Source organism: Choristoneura fumiferana, chromosome 3, assembly GCF_025370935.1.
Source record: "Choristoneura fumiferana chromosome 3, NRCan_CFum_1, whole genome shotgun sequence".
Taxonomy (NCBI): Eukaryota; Metazoa; Arthropoda; class Insecta; order Lepidoptera; family Tortricidae; genus Choristoneura; species Choristoneura fumiferana.
In genome coordinates, this window is record NC_133474.1 from 18,958,877 (window position 1) to 18,982,792 (window position 23,916).

A 23,916-nucleotide genomic window follows, 5' to 3' on the forward strand; every position below is an offset into this window, starting at 1 on the left:
ATCATCAGATCAGTTCGACAGTACCATATTATTGTATTGTCATCAGAACTACATACCTACAGATCCAATTTTCATTACGCTACGAACCTTGGAAGATGGTTAAATTAGTTACCTTAGATTCCATTACATATTACATACTGGGGGCCTACCACGCTCTCTTAATACGATTCAGTTTAGGCTCTAAACTGAACTGCATCGCTATTTCATACCACGACGTTACTTTTGCGATTCAGTTCAAGCACGGTTCAGCGACAGCGATACAGACATTTTCATTCACTCACTTCAAGCGGTTTTCGTACCATGACGCTTAACTTGAGTGGGAATTGAATCGCTTCAGTGTCAAATTTAGCGATTCAGTATAAGTCTCTCATTCTGTCAATTCTTTTGGAATTTTAAGTGTTTTACTTGGATTTTTTATTTATTTCAAGAACTTTTAAACTTTTATTCAAGTTTAATAACTTTTCATAGGTATTCACGACATTGTGCTTCTTAACTCCTCATTGATAAAACTAATTTTTCAGTGGGAAAAGAGACTCGTTGGATTAGTGACAGCGTAAACATTTTATTTGTAATCAACACAACGGTTGCTAAGAACACGGAATGACATAGAGTTATGGTTTTCCAAAATAAAGAGCTTTTAGTATACAATATTTGGTTTGCATATAGCGGCATCCCTTTCGCGACTTAGCGTTTCAGTTGTTTCGGACCAGAGACAATATCGGTCTTTTATTCACTTGTAAACACCATTGAGACTCAGCTCTGACAAATAAACGTCGTGGTACTAATTTCGTCGATTCAGTGTAGGTGCCTAAATTGAACTGCTCTGCGTTTGGATCGTTTATGAAAAGATCATGGTAGGCCCCCAGGTCGATCTAATAAAAGCGTGTTAAAAAGAGCGTATCTTCACGGCACTTACGTCCTTTTGTTGAGAAACGCAGTTTTTCGGCAATAACTCAAAAACGGTATATCCGATCATGTTGAAACCAGTTTTCGTTGAAAGTATTTATTAAGCGTTACCTTTTTATATTTTTTGCATATTTTTTGGACAAACGGTTTACAAGATGGAGGGGGCGGACACAATTTTTGGTACTTTGGGAGCGATTATTTTCAGAAATCTTCACTTAATCAAAAATTTATTTGAGTAACCTTACTATCTTTTCGAAAGAGCTGTCAAACTATGTACCACACGTAGATGCGAGTTAAAAAAAAAACAATTTCTGTTACGTGTATGGAGTACCTCCCCTATAAATAGGTATAATATATTCAAAAAAACTAAAACTAAATAGCGGCTTTGACAAGACATCTATACTCCAAATTTCATTGATATACATCTTGTAGTTTTCGAGTAAAATGCCTGTGACATACGGACGGACGGACGGACAGACAGACAGACAGACGGACTTGACGAAACTATAAGGGTTCCGTTTTTGCCATTTTGGCTCCGGAACCCTAAAAACTAAACTAAACACTGTCATTAAATCCACCTTGAATTTTATCTATATTTATCTGATTCGGTAGATAAAGTAGTATATATAGCTGGCTGCGTCCCGGTTGTTTACACTCAGTAGTCAAGCTGAGGCTTCAGTAGTGATAAAAGCCAAGATGAAGGCATTAGCGCTTTTAACTTTACTAATAGTCCTAGCAGAAGGCAATTCTGAGAGAGAGTTGGATTGGTGGGAGACTACGATATTTTACCAGATTTATCCAAGGTCTTTTATGGACAGTGATGGTGACGGCGTTGGAGATCTCAATGGCAGGGCACATGATTTTATAGAAATTATTTGTGTAACAATTATTAATATTGTAATTGTAATAATTTTGACAAGCGCTCCTAAAATAAAAGAAAAAAAATGTTTTAAAAATGATAATTATTTTCCAGGTATAACTTCTAAATTGGAACACTTAAAGGAGATTGGTGTTGGTGCAACATGGCTATCACCCATGTTTCAGTCGCCTATGTACGATTTTGGATACGACATTGCTGATTTTTATAGTGTCCATGATGAATATGGAACGATGGAAGATTTCGAAAATTTAATTGCCAAAGCGAAAGAATTGGGTTTGTAAATTAAATTTTAAATATGTAGATAATTGTATGTTTCGTTAACAGGTTCGTCAAAAACTATTTTTTTCTTTACAGATATTAAAATCATCTTAGATTTGGTGCCTAATCATGGGAGCAATGAGAGTGTATGGTTTGAAAAGGCACTTCAAGGAGACGAAAAGTATTTTGACTACTTTGTTTGGGAGGATGGAGTTGTTGATGAGAATGGAGTTTTACAACCGCCTAACAATTGGGTAAGCTATTTAGTGATTAAATTGTGAACTTAAAAAAAGGTAATCATTAAAATAAATATGACTATATTTGGTTTTATAGATAAGCGTCTTCAGAAAAAGTGCATGGGAATACAGAGAAGAGGTTGGTAAATACTACCTCCATCAATTTGTCATCGGCCAACCGGATTTAAACTACCGAAACCCCGAAGTCGTAGAAGAAATGAAAAACGTCATCCGGTTTTGGCTTGACAAAGGCGTTTCAGGGTTCAGAGTTGACGCAATTGGTCATCTATTTGAGGTTGATAAAGCATTATACGGTGGGAAATATCCTGATGAACCAACGTCTGGAAACAGTCAATATGATCCACTCAATTACGCCTACTTAGAACACATCTACACTACTGACCAAGACGAGACATATGACATGGTTTACCAATGGCGCGAGTTGTTTAACGAATACAAAGCTAAAGATGATTTGAGCAGAGTTATGATGATCGAATTCTACGGGTCTCCTCAGAAAACAATGAGATACTTCGGAGAAGGTGACCGTGAAGGGTGTCATATGCCGTTCAATTTCGCTCTTTTTTCTGTCAACGGTGACTCTACTGCTAACGAAATCAAATATGCCGTTGACACATTTTTGACATTTAAACCTTTGGATAAATTAGCAAACTGGGTGGTAAGTTTACATTACAATGTGTGAATACAATCACGATTGAAAAATAGTGTATATAAACCGAATGATTTAAATGAAATGATTTAATTGAAACCATTCAAATGCACTTTTATTCATTTTCAGACCGGTAACCACGACAATAGTAGGGTGGCCTCTAGATACAGCCCCGAATTAGTTGATGGGATGAACATGATGACGATGTTGCTTCCAGGAGTTGCTGTTACATATATGGTATGATATACATATACAATTTTATAAATGACTATTAGGTATAACTAGATCAACTCTTTCGAAAATGTCGATTGATTGAATTATGATAATATTTTTTAAACTAGAAAGTTTCGTTTGAATCAACGTGCTGTTGTTGAAAACTAAAAAATAAATATGTTTGAATAATTCTATACTTATTTTCTTAAAGGGTGAAGAAATTGGCATGGTCGATGGTTATGTTAGCTGGGAAGACACCGTGGATCCAAGTGGATGCAATACTGATGATCCTATCAATTATTGGAAATCATCTAGAGACCCAGAAAGAACACCATTCCAGTGGAACTCAGACAAGAACGCAGGTATTTTTAAGAGTTGTTGATATTATCAGAACCGATTCTTAAAACATTATAAATTAGACCAGGGCTTTGAGATAAAGGCTTATCTGCGTGTATCCGCGCAACAGAACTGGTTTTCAATAAATTTATGTCCTTCTTAACCAGGTTTCTCTACCGCCGACAAAACGTGGCTGCCAGTTGCGGAAGGATATGAAAACTTGAACGTAAAAGTACAAAGAGACGTCGAACGATCACATCTTGTTGTCTACAAGGCACTTGCAAAGCTTCGTACTGAACCTACATTCAGATATGGCAGATACGAATCTGTAGCTCTTAATAGTAATGTGTTTGCATTTAAAAGGTGAGAAAATTAGGTTGGTCAGTTCATCTTCAAGTGCATGCTTATAAAATGTTATGGTTTTTAACCTCTTATCATGATATTTAGAAATATCTGTACCATTTTTCCTACACTAGCAATATTAACAAAAGTAGCCGAAACATCTACGGTTTCTCAGATATTATGTTTAATTCGTGTCGAAAAGGTATTAACTATCTTCAATAAAAAGTTGGCACCCTGTTTAATTTAGCACTTTAAAAATCGATAGAGTCTAGAACACTTGGACGATGTCAGCTTAAGCTTCTGTCACGTTTACACTTATCACAAACAGTTTATTTCTGTTAATCTCAATAGGTGGCATGATGGAGAGATCTACGTGGTTATTATCAACTTTAGAGATGAATCCTACTCCGTGGACTTGAGTTATTTTGACAACGTGGTTGGGGACGTTGAAGTAACGCTTAATAGTATTCAGTCGCCAAAGAGTGTTGGGTATGTATGGTGTTTATTTTAGATTATACTGTTCTTCATATTAAGGAATTATTCGAGTCAATTTTGAGGCTTTTGGCACCTTATAGAGTCGATTGTTTTATGATATTTACGGTATGCATTGCAGTAAGAAGTACTTTATGATTATACTATTTATATTATTTTATTACTAGTACTTGACTTTTTGCCATCGATATTTGGCGCATTCTTAAACATCTATCAACGCACAGCCTAACCAAATGGAGCTAGAGACTAAGTATTTGGCAGATATGTTCCTTGAGGGTCACAGAGGGTGCACTTAGAGGGGATTGTTTGAAGTTTTCTCGGGACAAGGTATAAAATGGATTTATATATTTCTTCCTAAGTGGTTCCGGTCGGTCAAAAATTTTGCTAACTACACACGTACAAAATTGCAGGAAAAAGCTATTAAACTACATGAAAAATTCGGATGTAAAGTAGTTTTAATATTAATTAATAAACAATACTAACACAGTTGTCATTAGTAGGCGTGGTTGTATTTTAAACTGTTGTAAACTTTTCATATTGTGTTTGTCTTTTTATCTTATCAATTGAAATTTATTTTCAGGGACATTCTGGATGCGGCCAAAGTTGAAATTGTGGGAAAGGAATCATTGGTCCTTAAGGTTATGTCCTAAGCCAATAAAAAAATGACAATGTCGACTGCAATATTGATCAGTGCCATATAAAATAAATTGAAAAGACGTTTAAAGCAAAGTAAACAGAAGAATTTTGTTTTATTATTTAGGCAACTACCTACTAACTATTCCTAAATAAAAATACCTAGTAGACAGGTATTATTGTATCTCTGGGTGGCTGTTGGGTTTGCTCTTGAACATCGCTGAAACAAATTAATTTCTTGAATTTTTGTGTTAAAATTTATGGGTTCGTTGAGAAGTCCTTAAGATCCAAAAAAAGTAACTAATTCGATGGTGTATTTCTTTTAGTTCACTTGTACGAAAAAGTCTTTAAATGGTTTGCTACTGTTCCAACCATTTTGTTTTTTTTTTTGCATTTGAAGTAGTTTTCTCTGTGTATCTGTTTTCTGTATCGCTTACTATATAGTCTTTGTATTGTATTGTAAATTCAAAAAATCGTTCAGGCGCTCGGCGGGTACGTATAGGTAGGTCAATCGGGGTATTCGGAGAAATTCGGAGCGATTCGGTTCAGTTGGTCTTTCGAGATTGTACTTGTAAAGAGCTGAAGGGAGATAGAAATAGTTCACACTAGTACAGTTTCAGGAACAAAATCTTTTTAGTAGGTACCATCAGCCAAATATGTGGTCTACCACCCTAAAGTTGATAATTGTTTGCATGCCATAAAACAATAATGCCAATAGACGTGTCTGTCAACTTGAAAGTTCGACTTTAGCGACATATTCATTTGATAGGAACTTGTTTAAAAATTGATAGACCACTTATTTGGCTGATGGTACATAGTATATGAAGTACATCTCGAAAGCCTACAAAGTAGCAAAATTATATAATAACTGTTGCCAGCGATTCCGTCCGCGTAGAATTCATTTATCGCTATTACGCGGGAACGATGCAATTTTCCGGAATAAAAACTATCCTATGTCCTTTCCCGTGACTCAAACTATCTGTATACCGAATTTCATTTAAATCGGTTTAGCGGTTTAGACATGAAAAGATAATAAACAAACAAACAGACTCGCAAACGACTCCTTATATATCCTCTATCTCCCTAACCTCCTTTATCCTCTACCTCCTTTAACTTTTATTAACTAAATATAATGAAGTCTACAAACTGTAATACGATGGAGCCAGATAACGCTCTTATTAGTATAGTAAATAGGTACATGTAGAGTCAGAAGACAAGTATATTAACACTTAACATTAATTTAATAAGAAAAGGAGAAATTATCAATTTTATTGACCCCTGACGCAAAAAGGGTGTTATTAGTTTGACACCAATGTATGTCTATCTGTCTTTGGCATTGTAGCTCTCAAACAGATAAACTGATTTCGATGATTTTTTTTACATGAAAGCGATCATCCTTCTGTGCTCCGTGTGGTAGTTTTTAGCAGTGTTTCATCAAAATCGGTTCAGCCTTTTTTGAAATCCTGAACCTTGCAGTGATTCAGGAATTTTTCCAATTTTCTCATTTGATTATACTTTCCCAAAAATCCTAACCAGTACAATTTAGCAGAGACTAGTGTACATAGACAAGCAACATCTAGCAGATTGTAAAACTAACCAAATCAAAGTTCCCAGTTACACCTACCTCATATTAAAGTGATAGCTTATAGTTTTTCACATAGTTAAAATGCCTCAAATAGGACTTATCACGCAAAACACACGAGCAATATTTACCACGAACGTTTCGACCACATTACAGTGGCCGCGGTCACGGGTAGACTCAACTATTTACATAGGTACTACTTTCCTACATAGCCTTATAAAATCCAACGTCCTAAATTTAGGTAATGTCAACTTTTACTAATTGAAATTATGTTTAAAATTCTAATAATCGAAATTTGACGTGTATCTAGCGAGAATCGACATACCTCGTAATAAAATTAAAGCTAAAATTTTCATCTTAATCTAGACATTCCAATATTCAATTTAAGCCAAATTAATCTGCTTTGCCGACCTTACGCGGGTCCCAATTTCACCTAGATCAAAACGACCGCAAAATGTCACAAAGCCCTTCAGCCATGATGAGATGTGACAGCGCTGCTCCGCCCACAGCAAATTGGTGGCCGAGGAGGCTAACACGATATTTTAGATAAATAGCTGGTTGTCTGTTGTTATCTACAGTCATATCAAAATATTTACTTTTGTATGTTAAGTGAACTTACAAAATTGAACGAAAATGATCATAAAGAAGATCAAAACTAGTCAGACCGTTCCTGACATTGATTATCGTGAGGTGAACCGTTTAATTTTGTTATTTTATCAAATTTTGTCTCGCCGCGCGGTGGCTTAGGTAATATTTTTTAAGTAAGAACTGTTTTTTGAATTTTTTTTAATTTTATTACCCGAAAAAGAGCGTATCTTCACGGCACTTACGTTCTTTTGTTCAGAAGCGCAGTTTTTCGGCAATAACTCAAAAACGGTATATCCGATCATGTTGAAACCAATTTTCGTTGAAAGTATTTATAAAGTATATATATTTTATGCATATTTTTTGGACAAACGGTTTACATGATAGGGGGGGGGGGGGCACAATTTTTGCTACTTTGGGAGCGATTATTTCCGGAAATTCCGGAATCTCCCCTCCTATATATATTTATTTTTGTCATTTAACTCCAAACTAAATAGCGGCTTTGACAAGGCATCTGTACTCCAAAATTCATTGATATACATCTTGTAGTTTTCGAGTAAAATGCCTGTGACATACGGACGGGCGGACAGACAGACAGACAGACAGACGGACTTGACGAAACTATAAGGGTTCCATTTTTGCCATTTTGGCTTCGGAACCCTAAAAAGGTAGAAATCGACAAACGTTGAGATACATTTACACTGCACAGTCGATTTCATAAACTTCTGAGCAAACATTTTATCAAAAATATCTGAACACGACTCTATTGTTAACGGCGTAGTTTTTGGTTTTTATTCAATCTGGTTAATATCTGGTTATTTACCATTTTGTGAACAAATCCCCGCTGGATCGTTAATTTTTTTTTATTCGACTGGATGGCAAACGAGCAAGTGAAGTATTGCAGATGCGTTGGTAACCTCGAAGCCAAAGATGGGATACCTCAAGCGCCAGTAATTTTACCGGCTGTCTTACTCTCCACACCGAAACACAACAATGCAAGCACTGCTGCTTCACGGCAGGATTAGCGAGCAAGATAATATAATAGGGAGAATAATTTGGATGCTAAGCGGATTTCAGAAACATTATGGACGTTAATATTTAACTGACATTAGCGTAAGTTTCAGTAAAGGGTAATAAAGGGATGAAATGTTGTATAAAATCAAAACTGCTGATACTAAGATCTAAGATTTGTAGGTATTATACAGTCAAGGACTATAATTCATTGGCCACCATGGAACCATTTCACAGTAAACGTCATAGTGACATCGCATTAATTAACAAGGAGAATCCTAAAGACTTTTCCTTTGAAAAGGTTCCACGGTCGCTCATGAACTAAAGTCATTTTGACTGTACAATGATTTTTCTCTTTAGGTTTCCGTACCTAAGAAAAACTGAACTTTTCCAAGGTGTATTTGTTGTCTACTGTCCAGTCATTTTTCTTTCAGAAACGCGTGGAGGTATCAAACCGTAATAAAAATTAATATTAAATACCCATGTCTTCTACGTCTACGAGCAGTATAGACAAATCATATTTCAATGGCATATCTTTCTTACTTTTCAATAAATATTTATGATAATATACGTCATTCATTAACTTCATTACGAAAATATAACGGGTTCCATGCATATTCCCTTTTACATCATTTATTTTTTTATTCATAATAATAAGCATAATGTAAATATTATCTATGTTTAATGTATTCTATATATTATATTCTAAAATGGTCTCATCTCTTTTTATCCTATTGCAATTTACATTTATTTCATCCAATATACATCAGAGCCTCATCGGAGCAGATATAACTTGTCACAGTAGCATGAAATATAGAGGAAGCCAGATGAAAGGTCCAACATTCGGTCCAATTCTTGAATAGGCCCGTTTGGGGGGCCCTCCCCCAGTTGAGTGACCTAGAAACCCGCGATCAAAATGTCAGATACCATCAATTGAGTTGCGGAACCGCACGTCGCTAGTAACGCAATAGCAGATCGGGATTGTGTGAGGGAAGTGGAGATAGCTAGTGAAATGATTTTCTCCCAATAGTTATCAACTTGCTTGGTTTACAGTAAAGCTTACCTAACCTTACCTATCTGTCGATTAAGTAATAGTTTCGCTGAAAATTAAAAGTACATTGTATCTTAAGGGCGGTAAATAAGGAATTACGAACGAGAGTCTATTAGAAGCCCGAAGTCGAAGACTGAGGATGAGTCGATGTTCGTAATTCTAGTACCGCCCGTGCGACATACAATGTTTTTCATCACATTTGCAAGTAACATTTTATATTTGTAAAGGAAAAAATATAGTTCTTCCAAATATTGGCGATACCTTAGGCTGTGCTCTTGGCAGCGTCGCCCTCAACCTCCCTCGGCATGCGCCGCAACGTGCGCGTGCATGTGGTGTGGTCCATGTAGTCCTGCAGCAGGAGCGCGAGCAGCACCATCAGTACGGGCACTGACTCATTTACCGACCTTGGGCTTCATGACAAGAAAATGTGTACGCGCAATGAATCATTTACCGACCACGGGTTTCATGACAAGCACATTAAGGTCGAGGGTTTTATTTGGGGGGTTGCAACTAAGGTAGCCTGAATGTTACGACACTATTTACGAGCAAGTGTGATGAAAATTATATTAAGTGGTCATTAATCATGATGTATTTTTCGTTATTTTTTTTTTTAATTACGGTGTTGGTCCCTAGGACAATTTAAAACAGCATGATGGATATCATGAGACATGATGTATAACATGTCATTGTGACGGTTACTTAATACGTAAAATAAAACAAATTAAATACTTTTTAACCCCCGACGCAAAAAGAGGGGTGTTATAAGTTTGACCGCTGTGTGTCTATGTGTGTCTGTCTGTCTGCCTGTGGCACCGTAGCTCTTAAACGGGTGGACCGATTTGAATGCTGTTTTTTTAATTGAAAGCAGGTTTTCTAGCGATGGTTCTTAGTTATGTTACATCAAAATCGGTTCAGCCATTTTTGAGATATTGAACTTTGAAGTGACAAAGTCGGGGGTTATCCAACTTTTTGTTAGTTAGGTTATTATAAACATACCTACCCCCTTATTCATAAAACCTAACAAGCCTATGTTAACTAACAAATGCTTTGTCCCTTTCAAACAAATACAAATGTCGAAGTGACAGATAAGGACAAACGAATTTTAGCGGCATTTTAACTAAAATACGCACGCACGCTACGCTGGCACGTGAGGTATCCCATCTTAGACCTCTAGGTTGGCAACGCGTCTGCAATTCCCCTGGTGTTGCAGATGTTTATGGGCGGTGGTGATCTCTTACCATCAGGAGACCCACTTGCTCGTTTGCCATCCAATCGAAAAAAAAAAAAAAAAAAAAAATAGGTTTGATTGTTGTTTATGAATAAGGGGGCTAGTATTTGGAGATAAACATAAGCAAACATAAATTACGTTATACGGCGCAAAGACACGTTTTGACGAACATACTAAATCATTCCCCGAAAGCCGGTTTAATGGCGAAAAGTTAACGTAAATTACGCGAACGTTAAACGGGAATTATTTTAATTTTATTTACGACACGACACACAATTATCCTACGCGTGTTGACTTTGATATGTCATATTAATTTAATTAATGTTTAAGCTTTAATGACGGTTAAAAGATGGACAAGGGCGGTTTGTACTGACGTGCGCGGGTTCCAAACAAAAAAGTGGACCAATAGAAAGTTTGCTCATCACTACTTGAGATTTTTTTTAATGAAGTAATTTAAAAGAATTTAAACGACCTTTAGGTTGCGGGTGAGCGAAGTAATTGTTTTAGTTCATTGATATGGACCTCACAATGAACACAACCGTAGGTACACCGTAACCGTGTTGCTCTGAAAATGAGCTCTAGTTGAGTTCGAAACACATCAGTGTATTGTGGTGGTGATAGTGGTGATGATAGATGGGTTTGTGTGATTTATGTGTGTTCTTATAGTGTGGAGCTGGAGGAACTGCATGAACACGCATATCTTGCATAAACTTGGCCATCATAAGGTCGCGGGTGAGCAAAGAAATTCTTTTAGTTCATTGATATTTCCCACATAAATTTCGAAATCACAGAGCTGATAGCCCGAATTTGAACCCATCATCCTCTGCTTGAGATGCTTTAGGTCAAACCAATTTACCACTAGGCCACCACGGCTGTAAGAGAGTTATTTATTATTTTTAACCGGATATTCTCACGCGTTACTGAGAAAAGTCCGAGATAGACAAATACGTAGACAGTAAAGTGATCAAAAGGGTTTTTCCTTTTAGTTATGAAACCCTAAAAACGCTACGACGTTTGGCTAGCAATGCTAATGACGTGCCGTTAATCGTTCATAGCATCTCTGTCACAGCGGTGTAATAAGAAAGGGATATAAAAAGCCGTAACGCATATCGCGACCAACCGTACATGATGTCATGTAAGAAAAACAAGTTCTTGTCTATGATTGATTACACGCTACTAAAAACCAAAGTTAACAAAAACCTACTCAAGTTAATTTTCCGTTTGCTTGGATACCTTACTGACCATATGAATAAAATCGTACCGCTCACCCAGACAAGAGATGTCGATGTGTGGATACCCGTAAAAGTAACAAATTTGGAGTTGAAATAAAAAATACAAAAAGACTCCAAAAAATCAATCATAATTTGATTGCTTAGTAGCGACATCTCTTGTCTGGGTGAGCGGTTGGTTCCAAAAGAATGTGACGTCTGTCGACGCAACATAGATGTCGCTAGTGCTGCTGCTTAAGTAGCATAGTAGAAATAAGCAACCTGAGATATGTATGCATAGGAAAAATTCGTGTCTAGATTCCTGTCCAGCAGTGGTGTAGGGGTTATAGCACGCAGCACGGAATGCTGAGGACCTGGGTTCGATTCCCAGTGCTGGTCTCTTTTTCTGGTTTTTCTGTGCATCCATGTCTCAGTTTGTATTTACGATGTGGTTTCACAGGATATCCGTAAAAGTAACAAATTTGGAGTTGAAATGAAAAATACAAAAAGACTCCAAAAAATCAATCATAACACACATATCTGTCAAATAAATTTGATCAGTGGATGGTAAAACAGGGAGTTAGTATAGGTACTAAAGCCTCGTTAAAATATACGATAAAAAAAAACACCAACGTTGAGTAAAAGAGGTGAAACAATCGGTGACAATCGAGTTGTAACGGATCCATGCTACTGCAAAGGTAACAAAAAGAAGAAATAAAGAGAGAAGGAAAATACATATTATTCACAACAACATAAGACACAACAATATATTATTACATATTGTAACTACAACTCCAAAGGACAGGCATTACGGTTGCGAATCAGACACTGGCACAGCATAATGCTGAAGCGTTAAAACGTCCCAGCGCAGATTTTGCAATTTTGTGATACCTTTTGTACCTAAAACAGTCAAGCGTCCAGGATTTCCCGACTAGATTTCACAGCGACGCAAAATGTTCTCTGCATGCTGTGGTTATTTGGAAAGCGGGATTTTCGGAGCCTGTACAATCAACAAACGTCCGTGGAACGTCACAGGCTGTCCACACAAATGATGAGTATAAAACAACAAGCGGAGCAATTGTCGATCTAGTGGCTTCCGTGACCTAGAATGGGTAAATGTCAGCAAGGGCCACGTAAGCTATACTCAACTAAGCTCATGGGTTGCAATAAACCAGCAGTGAATGAGTGGTCTGCCTGGCATAAAAATTGCAATGATTTTCAACCGTTTTCACTTTTAATACTGTTAACAATCAATAGGTACTGCCCGCTGCACCACTACAGTTATTTGTGGCCCATAAAAAATAAGTTGATTATGGTTGATTTAAAGGTACCCCAGAGTACTTTCTCACAATAAATTCCGTGACGATTTTTTTGGTAAACGTATGGATGTAACGTAATAATTGGAGCGAAAAAATTCCGCCCTGGTGTGAGATTCAGTTCCATTGACAGTTACAAAATCCAGGTTAATTTAATTCGATTGTAAAACGCTTATTGCTGACAAAGGTGTTTTGATTAAGTTTTGTTCCTTCCCAGAGCTTTTATATTGTAAGTTTTATGCCATTCAACCTACGTATTTTTTTTTAATAAAAGAAAGATTTTTATTTCCAGAACAATACAGGTCCAACCATAAAAAAGGTATATTTGGTACAATAAAATTAAATAAGCTAAAACTATAATAAATCTAAAAATGGAACCCGCGGCATGGTACCAAAGATGCATGATGATGCGTTGAGCGAGGAAACTGCCAGCTCTTCGGTCTCCTGTGGTGTCTCTGAGTCTCTTTGATAGATACGTAATTAATTATTATACCTACCTAAATCAAATGCCAAATTACAGATTAATTTTGACTGTTGGAAGTAAGTTCGTAAGGACAACAAATATTAAAGGAAAGCTAAAGGAAGAAAGTTAAAGGAAAGCTTAAAATTAAAAAATGTTTTTTTTTTTTTTTTTTGGTTTTCAAAAAGTGTGATCGGATTATAATTTTATTGTTTAAGGGCTCCGTAGCCGAAATGTTACATGCCCATTTGAAATTCTTAGTACTAGAAAACTGTGATAATAACGCTGGCAAGATCTTCCCTTTGAGGAAAATGGGGGATGATTTGTTTCCTGGTATACCCCGTGGTGTTGGATGTCGTGCACCTAATAAGTATTTAAAAAAAATTGCGGGTGCGCGAAAACAATATTTATAAGTGATAAGCAAAACAAATTGCAAAGTAATAAATAAATGAAATTGAAAAAATCTTGACAAACCTGAGGGAATTTTGACTGGACCGAAAAAATAGGGTTCAGTTTAGATAAAAAACGTCTCAGTTTTGTTCCAACTTTCTCAGTTTCGTTGCAATTACTTATTTTGCTTTGCACCCTTACTATCAATTATTATATTTCCTCTGTTTACTTTAGAAATGTAATGGGGATTATTTGACAAGCGAAATATCAATAATAATAGTTCATTTAGTTATTTAACACATTCCAAACGTGATACATATGTCAAATTTATCAATCGGGCCTTACGATACTAGCACAATCTAGCCTGACACAGAAATCTACATTACAGTAAAATGGATTTCTAATTGAGTTTTACATGCAAAATAATACAAAAAAAACCGGCCCAGAGCGTGTTGGACACGCCCAAAATAGGTTTCCGTAGCCATTACGAAAAAAATAAGTAATATTTTTCTAAGGATTTCGTATTTTATACGGAATCATCAAAGTTTAGGTATATTTTATACCTTAGGCTGCTATTTACTCTTAAACTACTAATAATTCTCAAGCAAACTTAGCCGTTATAGTTTTCCTTGAAAGTTTGATATACCTACTACCATTCTGATTTTTTTAATTTTTTTCCACCACGGTTTAGATTTTAGAGGGGAGAGGGCGGGGACGCTCGATTTTAATGAAAATTTTCACTTTCAAGTTGAATATTTTGCAAACGTATCACTGAATCGAAAATTCATTGTAGCAACCCCCTAAGTATTTTAAAAGACCTATCCAACGATACCCCACACTACAAGATTGGATGAGAAAAAAAATCACCCCCTCTTTACGTCTGACACAATTATTTTTTTTGACATTTTTATTGTACTATTTTGTCGGCATAGTTTACATAAATTATATATGCGTGCAAAATTACAGCTTTCTAGCATTGATAGTCCCTGAGCAAAGCCGCAGACGGACAGACAGACAGACGAAACTATAAGGGTTCCGTTTTTGCCATTTTGGCTCCGGAACCCTAACCAGGCTTATATTTTACTTATTACTCCAATTAGTTGCCTTTTGCAATAGAATATAGAGGTTACTTGCAAAATCGCTCAAGCTCAAGACATTGTCGGTTTTTATTGCGAGTGCAATATTTTATCTTTACGGCTTCAAAGGCAGTGAGATAAAAAGTGCATAAAATGTTGGTTGTTGAACTTCAAACTACGTTTAGGTACGTGGCTCTGATTCGGTACAACGGGCCCGGTTAATGGTTCACTTTGAACTTAGTCTTAGCTTCAAACTATCTTGATTTAAAGATTTCCGTGCCTCTCTAAAGGAAGTTGGTTAGAAATGTAATTTTGTGTGTTCAATCAAACTACATCACAGATTTCTTCATTAAAAATGGTTAAATTTCGACTTGCAATTTTTTAAGACAACTTTAAATTAGTTGTCAACTTACACAAATACGATTATTATTATAAAATACATGATTTTGCAATTAATTAAATAAATTAAACATACCTCTCCTTCAGGATTGCCAACCGTAAAAAAAATCTCTCGTACTATTATGCAGCTAAAAATCTCGTATTTTGGCTTTTAAACCTCGTACATTTATTATTATGCATCTAAAACGTGCTAAAACAAAATTAAGGCATAATAAACTATTGGATTTAGGACTTTATACTCAATGAAATAAACTAAGGGGCTGTTTCACCATCCATTGATTAGTGTTAAGTGGCGGTTAGGTGTAATGCCGTCTCTATTTGTTTTTTTCGAATAGACGGAGACGGCATCACATTTAACCGTCGGTTAACGCTAATCAATGGATGGTGAAACAGCCCCTAAGTATTGTAAGTTTCCTACTAATCAAAACATCACTTTGAATCTTTTCAAATTTGTCTATATTATTACGAAACTTTGCAAATAATGGTGGTGCAAAATGTTCCGTACATTATTGTACAAGGTTTATAGTGTCCTCATACCTCGAATCTCGTATTAGTACGAGGAACCTCGTACGGCTGGCAACCCTGCTCTCCTTTTGAGTTTCACCACAGTAATGTTATAGGTAGGTATGACAATTCTATTGTTTTCTGTCAGTCAATAATTTTGTCATCTATTTATACTCATACTCCTTTATTGGTACTATCATTATTACATGTCATTTTGTTAAATTATTCTAAAAATAAAAAGTATACAGGCAACTTTTTTATGATTAACACACACACACACACACACACAAACAGCACGCCTGTATTCCCAATTGGGGTAGGCAGAGCACACGAAACGATACCGCTTCGGAGCCACTTTTAGCAATTTTACAAACAAGCGTTTGTCCCTTATTTAATCATAAAAGATTTATGTATAAGTACGTTATTGAAAATTGTATGATTTAATATTTAGTTCAAAGTATTATGCGCTTACGAATAAAGATGTATATATACTTAGGTATGTTTAACTTACTGTTTCCTGCATAACTTTATAGTGAACTGCTTACCTGAAATCAAATAGAAAAACATTAGAATATAACATACCTAAATGTCGCAAGTATGTGTCTAAATATACCTTACAATATACTATACTTCCGTTGTCGATTCATCACTTAGATATCCATAGGCCAGCAGCCCCTCAAGATAATGTTCACGGGTGGATTAAATATTTCTTGTTGGTTTCTGTCCCGTCCCGTCAGTGAGGGGACAAAAGTAGTACTTACAGTTTAATAGAAGAAAATGTTTGTGTCACATTATACTACTGCTTATTAGATGACCAATTATAGAAGGGCCGAACTACCGAAAAAATCCTGTTTGGCAAATGTTAAACCTATAAACTTACGGTTTAAAGAGTGACTCAGGAGATCGTACCTATAGCAACGAGTTAAAAGAAAAACTTGATCTACAGTGATCCCGATATTTACCGCACTGTGTGCAAAGCGCTTTAAGCCGAGTTTAGACTAGCAAGAATAATCCTGCAAGTTGCATTACATTGCGGCGCTCGATTGACCATTACAAACTAGTATGCTTTTCGGCCTCGCAATGTAATGCAACTTGCACGATTTTTCTTGCAAGTCTAAACTCGGCTTTAATCTTACAAAAAACTTGGCCATCCAACCGGTTGGCGTAATGGGCGTTAAAATGCCACACGCAAATTGTAATCAAATCTCTTTAATATAACTGGGCCATAATGTCATAACTGAAATGTGAAACAGTAAGCAAACAAAATTTAAATAGCAATAAATTAAGGTGCGAAAAAGTCATTGACTCGTCTGTTAAAAACTTGAATAAAACATTTTATTAAGCCGTTTCAATTTTAATAAATACTTCATTTTATTTAACACTAGCTGTTGCTTACGACTTCGTCTATGAATAATTCGTTTATCACTATTCCGCTAATTCCGTAGGTACATCATCGATGCATGCATTGATCAACTATTACAAAAAAAATAATAGATAGAGATACATAATTATCATTGGCAAGGTAGAATACAAGGTGTTAATTAAATAACCGAAAACCTGATAAGTAGCAATTTGTACAGAATCGAGAGGAGAAGCGATTAAATTATACTTATAGTAAATAAATAATTAAAAAAATTAAAGTTAGCTATATAATAGTGTAATTAATAAGAAGCTCGTGTGAAAGACATTAAAACTGTTATTTTAAAGTGATTGTGTTTCGTCTATAAGAGAATTATGAGTGATAACCAGCAAAAGAGACCCTTCTTCTCTGTCAAGCATATTTACTGTGAACACCTATTTATCTTTTTACTGAAGCAACATGGCTAAAAGAAGAGCAGTTTGTCAACTATAGCTAAGAACCAGTGCAAGGAAACTCCCTTTCACGTCAAAAAACCGTATCGAAATCAACCCATCTGTTTGACAGCTGCAATGACAGACAGACATTGACGTTAAACATAGAACACCCCTTTTTTGTGTCGGAGATAAAAAATACGCTGGAAATTCCGGATACAATACTGTTCTTTATTTACTGCGACGCGCTTGCGTCAGAACAACTCGGCAATGCACAATGCTGTGACGGATCTTGTCAAACACGGTATAATGATATGTAGGGGCACTTACTGATGAACAATGAGACACAAACCTGTTGTGATACAAATATGAGAGGTGTACCTACGCGCTGTAGCAATGTGACTTGCATTTTTTTAACGCCTATTTATCTCGGATGGTGTCAAAGTACTGTTGTGTTCATTATTATCTTACGTATACAGGTAGTGTGTACAAATCCATATCCATACTTACTTATCGTAACTAATCCTTAGTAATATTGGGGTTTCTCTACGGGATCGAATCAGAAATGAGAAGATACGTAGAAGAACAAGGATCACCGACATAGCCAAGCGAATTAGCTCGTTGAAGTGGCAATGGGCAGGCCATATAGCATAGAGAACAGATCGCCGTTGGGGCCGAAAAAATCTCGAGTGGAGACCGCGGATTAGCAAGCGCAGAGTAGGACGTCCACCAACGAGATGGACGGATGACCTGGTTAAAGCCGCGGGTTCACGATGGATGCAAGCCGCTGCCAACCGAAGCGACTGGGGGTCTATGGGGAGGCCTATATCCAACAGTGGACGTCCTACGGCTGAGATGATGATGAATATTAATATTATAAATGAGAAAAACAGTTGTTTCTTTGTTACATTTTTACGCTTAAAACACTCAATCGATGACTGTAGGTGTAGGTCCCTGATCTTTTGATTACGTTGACTTAGAAGTTTGATTTTTCACTGCTTCAAAGGATAGCAAACCCGAGTAATATTAAATTTCAGCTTTTGTCGACTAAGGTGCGGACCCTAAAAACACTTTATTTGAGCCCAGAACATCGTTTTTTTAAGTAACTGCAAAATCAGATTTTTAGCTGTTATAAAAATAGTATATTTTGTCAGTAAATACGTGCGTCATACATAACTAGCAATTGTCATAGTATAAAATGTACGGGAGAACCGTGTTTTAACAGCTTGTCAAAAATACGTCAGTTGATTGGTGGTGAATCACAACTATTACAGATGCAGTGCCAATTTTGCTATCCATCTGTTTGTTTCTCCGTCTCTCTGTTTGTTCGTTTGTCAAGACTTTTTTTCTTTTTCTCTATTTTTTTTTAAAATTATCAATTTATAATCCCACTGAATATAAACTCACGATGCACTCTAAATACCAGCAACGTAAAGGCGTTTGTGGTATTTTGACTATAACGTAAAGCCTCTTATGAATGTCGACGGAACCCATATCCCTTGCGGTTACTCGGACCGTTCGGCGCGGAAGTGTCCGGCCCTAAGTATACCTACCTGCTAAGTACAAAGTTCAAAATTGGAACTTAGTATCTTGCTGTCCCGCTAACGCTTATATTATTTAATACGAGAGTGAGAGGGATGGTAGGGAAGACCGAGGAGAGTTGTAACAGAGGAGAGTAGTGACAACGTCGATTTTCGGGAACTTATTAACTGCTAGCCAGCTTGCAACAGCACGCGTTTGATACTTCGAGACTTGAACTAAAAAACAATACCTCTCCTTGCAGTCGGGTAAAAACGCGTGCTATTGCGAGTTCGCTAGTAGTTAATAAGTTCCAAAAAATAGACGTTGTCACTACTCGCCTCTGTCACAACTCTTCTCGGTCTCCCCTACAATACGAACTTCGAATTTCGTTGTAGCCCCCCAGTCCCAGCAATATAGCGGCCATGACTACAAAGAAAACCGCATTCATAATGAATTCCGTTGAATTTTGAAGAAATGCTCCAATTAAGAGGTATTAGGTCATATCATTATTTTCATCATCATCGTCAGTCTACCTTTATAACGGCCCACTGCTGGACACAAGCCTCCCACAAAGAGTGCCATTGCTCCCAGTCCTGGGCTAGACGCATCCAACTTTTATCAGCAGTCTTTCGCAGATTATTATTTAATTTTGATTAATAAACTCAGAAATGCTGAGCATAATGCTGAGTCAGCGGCCGTTTCACTTTTGCGGGGACACACAAAATCATATATTTTAATTTTTGTATTTCTTTTTTTTTGTTTTATTTGTGTTTGCTGTTGTTGTTTTTTAGTTTGGTTGTATTTGTGTGTCTTTGTGAATGTGAATAAATGTCTTCTATTCTATTCTATTCTATTAAATGCAAGCCGGGGTTTGAACTCACGATCGTCTGCTTAAGAGGCCATAGGTCAAACCACTAGGCCACCACGGCTTCTCGAAATTCACTACGAGTTTTACGGTGAAGGAAAACATCCCAAGGAAACTGGACGAACCTGCGAAGCAATAATATGTGTGTGAGTTCCCAGTTCGCACTAGGCTCGCGTAGAAGCTATGGCACAAGCCCTCTTATTTTCAGAGTAGGGCTGTACCCAGCAGTGGGACGTAGGTATATAGGCTGGGAAAACGTAAAAGTAGTAAGTAGTTGGATTTGGTATATCATTTCTCACGCGTTTTCTACGGATTTGGAACGTAAGAGTCGTGACTTGTAGTTATGATGCATTTTGATTGGCGCTTTAGCAACGGGTGCTAAATTAATGATCAAAACAACAATGATTGCAATCCAAGGTTTTTTCGCCACATCAATGGTATTCGCAGTGCGCCGGCGCGTTAGAAGCACGAGATAAATGGCATTAAATGTAATGCCCCCGGCGAATTTCACAACGCTAGACTAGCATTCAACGGGTTAAGAAGTAAGCAGCGAGCGAGTTGTTAGTAACATAAAAACTTTTTATTTGGCAGAACGTAATTTGTTGCTGGCCATCAACAATGTGCTTGTAATACTTAATTGTAGAAAAAATAGAATGGTTGCTTTTCTGTCATAAGAGAGTTACACGCATTTTTATTTCACAAATTAAATTAATGTAGGATCGCGCTGTCATCGTTCATCTACCATTAGGTACGTCTCATATTTCGTTTTCTACATTTTTTTTACTGTACAACGGCAAAAGCTACACTGACAGACACTGGCAAAATTGTCCTCCAATGGACAGCGCCATATTTTTCTAAAAAACAACAACAATAAATTAATATAGTTATAAATATGAATTAAAGTTTACGACAAATAATCTGTAGACGCGTATTTTTAACGAACATCAAAAACAATCAAATCCCTAGAAGCAAAATTTTTGCAAAGTTTCCTATTATGGTATGGATGAATTTCAGGGAAATCCCGGATAGTGTTCTGTAATGGTGATGAATCTCAAGGCGCAAGCTAGTAAGGCTAGTAGTTTTTCTCGCAAAATTGTCCGTAAAGCATATTATGACTTTCAAAATGGTCGTTCGATTGGCTCGAAACATGTCGGGCTACCGCAACTGTTAATACGTGAGTCACCCTTGGGGCTCTTTTTAATAATTATGTCTCCATATCATAGTAGTTTTACTTTAATGTTTCAAGTAATAAATAACTCTCTCTCACTCCTAGAATTAATCCATACTAATATTATAAATGCGAAAGTGTGTTTGTCCGTCTTTCACGCCGTAACGGAGCGACGGATCGACGTAATTTTTGGCATAGAGATAGTTTATGGGCCCGAGAGTGGCATAGGCTACTTTTTATCCCGGAAAAATGCACAGTTCCCGAGGGAACAGCGCGCGTTAACCGAATACCACGCGGGCGGAGCCGCGGGCAAAAGCTAGTACCTGCTATATAACTAGTTGTGTTTTTTATTTAAATAAAAAAACTAAAATAAAAAGTAATCGATTTTTCTTCCAGATCTAAACTTGATGATGAAGACTTAGGCTAGTTAACTTGATGATGAAGAATAATGGTGCAAGTTTTAACATTGCGAGGTTGTAACGGGAACGAGATTGAAGTTGCCAATAATGCTACTTGCAGTATTTTTCTTGCAATACCTTACTTTTGTTACTTGCACTCTAGCGTAAACAAGGCGCGGTCTCGCGATCAATTGCTATGATACTACTAAATCGAATACCCTTCTAACTACACCACAATAATACACTGCGATGTACCATGACATGTAGCCGGGTAACCAGCTTAATGGTGTTGTGGCAAAGATTATTAGCGGATATGAAATATGTCAAGTAATATCTGTAATTATGAATAATGTTTTACGTTTGCTCAATTAGTGGTGTTAACAAAGTGAATTATTGTGCTATAAATAGTCGTATTTATTTTTGCTGTCATCAATTAGATTCTATTATTTAGTCGTAGGTCATTCATTTGGATTGCGGTGTGGGGCCAGACTGTTTAACCTTTTTGACGCCAACGACTCGTATATACGCAACGCGGGTTGTGCGCCAACGACCTATATATACGTCCATTACTGCAATGCAAAAGCAACCTTCGTTCAATTGTGCTAAGGTTCAATTTTAGGCATCGCAATATATAAGCCTGGCGTATGGGTGATGTCTTTTGTATTTGACGTGGCGGCGAAAAGGGTAAAATTAACCAATTACCAACCAACAAATAGCTAAATCATTACTTTTTTGTTGCGTTTGTTTTAGTTTATCAAATTTAATCTAGCGTTAAATATGCCAAAAAAAGATAATGACATTTAAAAAACATTTTATGTGTTTTTATTTTTCGTATTTTAGAATAACATCGGGCAGCATTGTGAAACGGTTGTGTTGCTCTGGTGATGAATTCTGGTTCAGTTGGCTTTAGTTTGTGTGTGTGTGTGTGTGTGTGTGTGTGTGTGTGTGTGTGTGTGTGTGTGTGTGTGTGTGTGTGTGTGTGTGTGTGTGTATGTTGGCGGAGGAGCTGATTAGCTATTGTAAGGTCGCGGGTTTTTTGGTCAAAGCGTGTACGTTACATCGGGCATTAAAACCTCCTGCACATTTCTTAACATACTGGCTGAATGAACTTTCCGCTTTATCCCGCGCGGCGGCACCACTAACCACTCTCGCAAAATTGACAGCTCGAAATGTATGCCGGCCGGCGTCCGCTCTTTTAAATTACACATACTTATGAACAACTGTGAAAGTGCTGTGATTGTGTCCTTAATGTGTCCCTGGGATTGAGGATTAGAGCCAGAACAAACTGTAAGTGAAAACCATATCTGCCCAATTCCATTTTTCTATTATTACTTCAATATTTAAATGTCGTGTTCAAACAAAGGCTCAATGTAACCGTAAATAAATAAAGTCGGGAAGTGACGACAAATTTCATTCGCTTTTACTATAAACAATATCGAACAACAAAGATTGTTGCTTGTAATATAACTTAAAGTGACTACAAAACTAAGGCCTACTCGTACTAGTATATAAATTTAGGTGGCGTCTTAATATTAGCATTATTTTGGTTACTAATTAGTAAATTTTGGCTACACGTCAACGAGCCAAACGAGTTCAGCTATCTTTTTTTTCAGTGATACAGAGATAATACTAGAATTGTAATAATAATATAATTTGTAATATTTATAGTATCGTGCTATATTTTAAAGGTTTAGGTAATTAACTAAATGTAAACAAACTTCAGCTGCCTGATTTGGCACATTCAAGAATTTTAAACATTTTTCCTATCTATCATTGTAGGTAAGTACTCGTAATACAAACTAGACTAATTTTTTTCAATAAAGAAATGTAAATGTTTAGATAGTTTGATGGAGGAATTCCAATATTTAAGACACCAACTGACGTTTGTTTTGTTTTATCATCATTATCATCCCAGCCTATATACGTCCCACTGCTTGCAGAGGGCTTGGGCCGTAGTTCCCACGCGGGCCCAGTGCGTATTGGGAACTTCACACACACCATTGAATTGCTTCGCAGGTTTGTGCAGGTTTCCTCACGATGTTTTTCCTTCACCGCAAAGCTCGTGGTAAATTTCAAATGTAATTCTGCACATGAATTTCGAAAAACTCAGTAGTGCGAGCCGGGGTTTGAACCCACGACCCTCTGCTTGAGAGGCGATAGGTCAAACCACTAGGCCACCACGGCTTTTGTTTACATTTAGTTAATTACCGAAACCTTTTAGGTATAATTAACAACAAGCTTCGTTTTCAAATAGACCGATAGCCGAGTTCATTGTTAGTGGAAATTTGACCACAGGGATTAAATAATTCATATGAATATTAAAAAAAACCGATCCCCTAAACAAACAGTCGGAGAAATTGGTAATTTGCGTGAATTTTACGTCTCTCTGAGTTTAATCTA

At 36.7% G+C, this 23,916-nt stretch overlaps 2 protein-coding genes across 13 annotated transcripts in view; one reads left to right on the forward strand and one right to left on the reverse strand.

Annotated features, from left to right (window-relative positions):
* LOC141426873 (dual specificity calcium/calmodulin-dependent 3',5'-cyclic nucleotide phosphodiesterase 1A-like) overlaps positions 1-23,916 on the reverse strand; it is a 348,580-nt gene that overhangs the window by 197,164 nt on the left and 127,500 nt on the right. The window lies entirely within an intron of this gene.
* On the forward strand, positions 1,544-5,072 carry LOC141426869 (maltase A1-like). The gene is made up of 9 exons (XM_074086093.1): positions 1,544-1,753; positions 1,880-2,059; positions 2,141-2,298; positions 2,378-2,956; positions 3,077-3,184; positions 3,372-3,522; positions 3,664-3,859; positions 4,190-4,327; positions 4,911-5,072. The coding sequence occupies exons 1-9, from the start codon at positions 1,603-1,605 to the stop codon at positions 4,978-4,980; spliced, it is 1,731 nt and encodes a 576-aa protein (XP_073942194.1). The 5' UTR covers positions 1,544-1,602; the 3' UTR covers positions 4,981-5,072.

Coding starts and splice junctions, on each gene's coding strand:
- LOC141426869 (XM_074086093.1), top strand. CDS start 1,603: ATGAAGGCATTAGCGCTTTTAACTTTACTAATAGTCCTAGCAGAAGGC. Junction 3,185..3,371: donor GAGTTGCTGTTACATATATG/GTATGATATACA, acceptor ATTTTCTTAAAG/GGTGAAGAAATTGGCATGGT. Junction 3,860..4,189: donor AATGTGTTTGCATTTAAAAG/GTGAGAAAATTA, acceptor TAATCTCAATAG/GTGGCATGATGGAGAGATCT.